Source organism: Pyrgilauda ruficollis, unplaced genomic scaffold, assembly GCF_017590135.1.
Source record: "Pyrgilauda ruficollis isolate IOZ18807 unplaced genomic scaffold, ASM1759013v1 scaffold835, whole genome shotgun sequence".
NCBI lineage: Eukaryota > Metazoa > Chordata > Aves > Passeriformes > Passeridae > Pyrgilauda > Pyrgilauda ruficollis.
The window spans coordinates 1-3,280 of NW_024530322.1; the positions used below are offsets into that span (position 1 = coordinate 1).

General features: G+C 59.6%; 1 protein-coding gene across 1 annotated transcript; it reads right to left on the minus strand.

Moving 5' to 3' along the window:
- Positions 1 to 284: 284 nt before the first annotated feature.
- On the minus strand, positions 285 to 2,890 carry VPS28 (VPS28 subunit of ESCRT-I). Its single transcript, XM_041487733.1, has 5 exons — positions 2,696 to 2,890; positions 2,536 to 2,564; positions 2,285 to 2,322; positions 587 to 676; positions 285 to 450 (listed from the first exon to the last, which is right to left on the minus strand). The coding sequence occupies exons 1-5, from the start codon at positions 2,730 to 2,732 to the stop codon at positions 285 to 287; spliced, it is 360 nt and encodes a 119-aa protein (XP_041343667.1). The 5' UTR covers positions 2,733 to 2,890.
- Positions 2,891 to 3,280: the final 390 nt, after the last annotated feature.

Here is a 3,280-nt window from a genome sequence, read left to right on the forward strand (position 1 = left end):
CCCCAGAATCCCAAATTCCCAAAATTCATAATCCCAGAATCCCAAATTCCCAAAATTCCACCCAAAATTCCCTCCCCAAGTCCCCACATTCTTACATTCCGCCACTCAACAAAATCCCTCAAAACTCCACCCAGAATTTCCGAAATTCCCAAAATTCCCAAAATTCCCCCCAAATTTCGCCCAAATTTCACCCAAAATCCCTCAAAACTCCACCCAGAATTTCCGAAATTCCCAAAATTCCCAAAATTCCCCCCAAATTTCGCCCAAATTTCACCCAAAATCCCTCAAAACTCCACCCAGAATTTCCGAAATTCCCAAAATTCCCAAAATTCCCGGATTCCCACCCGGAATTTGCGGCAGAAGTCGTCGATGTTGCCGATCTCCCCGCCCTGCACCTGCTTCAGCGCCGCCTTGAACTGCACCAGCAGCCGCGAGCACGCCGCCGTGTACCTGAGAATTCCCAAATTTTCACGGAATTTCCCCGGATTTTCCCGGGGTTTTTTTGCGGATTTCTGGTTCTTTGGGGTCTCGGGGGTGGCTGGGATTTTTTTGGGAATTTTTTGGGAAGGTTTTGGCGCTCACTCACTCGTTGGGGGTGACGCAGTCCTTGATGTACGCCTTCTCCAGGGCCTGCAGCGTCTTCACCACCGCGAACAGCTCGGCCATGTTGTCGTACCTGAGCGTACTGGGATTGACTGGGAGGGACTGGGAGGAACTGGGATGGGACTGGGAGGGACTGGGAGGAACTGGGATGGGACTGGGAGGGACTGGGAGGAACTGGGATGGGACTGGGAGGGACTGGGAGGAACTGGGATGGGACTGGGAGGGACTGGGAGGAACTGGGATGGGACTGGGAGGGACTGGGAGGAACTGGGATGGGACTGGGAGGGACTGGGAGGAACTGGGATGGGACTGGGAGGGACTGGGAGGAACTGGGATGGGACTGGGAGGGACTGGGAGGAACTGGGATGGGACTGGGAGGGACTGGGAGGAACTGGGATGGGACTGGGAGGGACTGGGAGGAACTGGGATGGGACTGGGAGGGACTGGGAGGAACTGGGATGGGACTGGGAGGGACTGGGAGGAACTGGGATGGGACTGGGAGGGACTGGGAGGAACTGGGATGGGACTGGGAGGGACTGGGAGGAACTGGGATGGGACTGGGAGGGACTGGGAGGAACTGGGATGGGACTGGGAGGGACTGGGAGGAACTGGGATGGGACTGGGAGGGACTGGGAGGAACTGGGATGGGACTGGGAGGGACTGGGAGGAACTGGGATGGGACTGGGAGGGACTGGGAGGAACTGGGATGGGACTGGGAGGGACTGGGAGGAACTGGGATGGGACTGGGAGGGACTGGGAGGAACTGGGATGGGACTGGGAGGGACTGGGAGGAACTGGGATGGGACTGGGAGGGACTGGGAGGAACTGGGATGGGACTGGGAGGGACTGGGAGGAACTGGGATGGGACTGGGAGGGACTGGGAGGAACTGGGATGGGACTGGGAGGGACTGGGAGGAACTGGGATGGGACTGGGAGGGACTGGGAGGAACTGGGATGGGACTGGGAGGGACTGGGAGGAACTGGGATGGGACTGGGAGGGACTGGGAGGAACTGGGATGGGACTGGGAGGGACTGGGAGGAACTGGGATGGGACTGGGAGGGACTGGGAGGAACTGGGATGGGACTGGGAGGGACTGGGAGGAACTGGGATGGGACTGGGAGGGACTGGGAGGAACTGGGATGGGACTGGGAGGGACTGGGAGGAACTGGGATGGGACTGGGAGGGACTGGGAGGAACTGGGATGGGACTGGGAGGGACTGGGAGGAACTGGGATGGGACTGGGAGGGACTGGGAGGAACTGGGATGGGACTGGGAGGGACTGGGAGGAACTGGGATGGGACTGGGAGGGACTGGGAGGAACTGGGATGGGACTGGGAGGGACTGGGAGGAACTGGGATGGGACTGGGAGGGACTGGGAGGAACTGGGATGGGACTGGGAGGGACTGGGAGGAACTGGGATGGGACTGGGAGGGACTGGGAGGAACTGGGATGGGACTGGGAGGGACTGGGAGGAACTGGGATGGGACTGGGAGGGACTGGGAGGAACTGGGATGGGACTGGGAGGGACTGGGAGGAACTGGGATGGGACTGGGAGGGACTGGGAGGAACTGGGATGGGACTGGGAGGGACTGGGATGAACTGGGACCAACTGGGATTAATCCCAACCCCCTCCATCCCCCTCCAAAAATTCCCCAAAATTCCCGGCACTCCCTCACTCACTTCTCCCGTTCCCGGGCGTTCTTGTAGAGCTTCACCTCCTGCGGGGAGAGGAGACGGGAAATTCCCAAAAAATTCCCGTAATTCCCAAAAATTCTCCAAAATCCCCGGGCTCATTCCCGGCCGTTTCCGAACACCCTCGGCCATTTCCGATAATTTCCGGACATTTCCGTCAATTCCCGCCTATCTCCGGACATTTTCGGCCATTTCCGGACATTTCCGACCATTTCCGGACATTCCCGAGCCGCACTCACCTCATAAAGCTCCGGTTTATTCCCGGGCGCTGCCGTGGGAGGAAGGAAAGGGTTAAAAGGAGGGAAACCCGGGAATGCCATCCCGGGAATTCCGGGATCATCCCGGGAATTCCGGGATCATCCCGGCGATCCCATCCCGGGAATCGCTGCCGGCTCTCACCGCCCATGCCGGCCGGGCCCGCGATGCCGTGGAACATCCCCGGCTGAGCCTGGAGGGCTCTGGGCCCCCTGCTCGATCCCGATCCCGATAATCCCGACAATCCCGATAATTCCGATCCCGATGATCCCGGTCCGGTCCCGGCGGCTCCGCGGCGCTTTCGTTTCTTTCCGTACACACTCCTCCGGTCCCTCCCTTTCCGACGAAGCTCGGCATTTCATTGGCTCTGTCACTCCACCTCCCTTGTTTTTCCTTGCTGATTGGCTTTTAGAGCTGTCAATCATGCCGGTTGCCAAGCGACGTCGCCATGTTGATCCCCGCTATGGCCTCCCGGTGCCCATTCTGAGGGTCCACACTACGTTGCCCACAATGCCTTTCTGCGCTTGTCCCGCCTCCTTTAAACACCAATTGGCTCACACTCTCAGCCTGCTCCTCGCTGATTGGTCTCTTACACCGTCCGTTACAGCAGTTGCCAGGCAACGCCGCCATGTTGATCCCTCCTATGGCGGCCTAGTAGGAGACGGTGGCGTAGGAGCGGACGGCGCTCCTTTCCCCGGTGGCGAGCGAGGCCCCGCCATTTTCTACGAC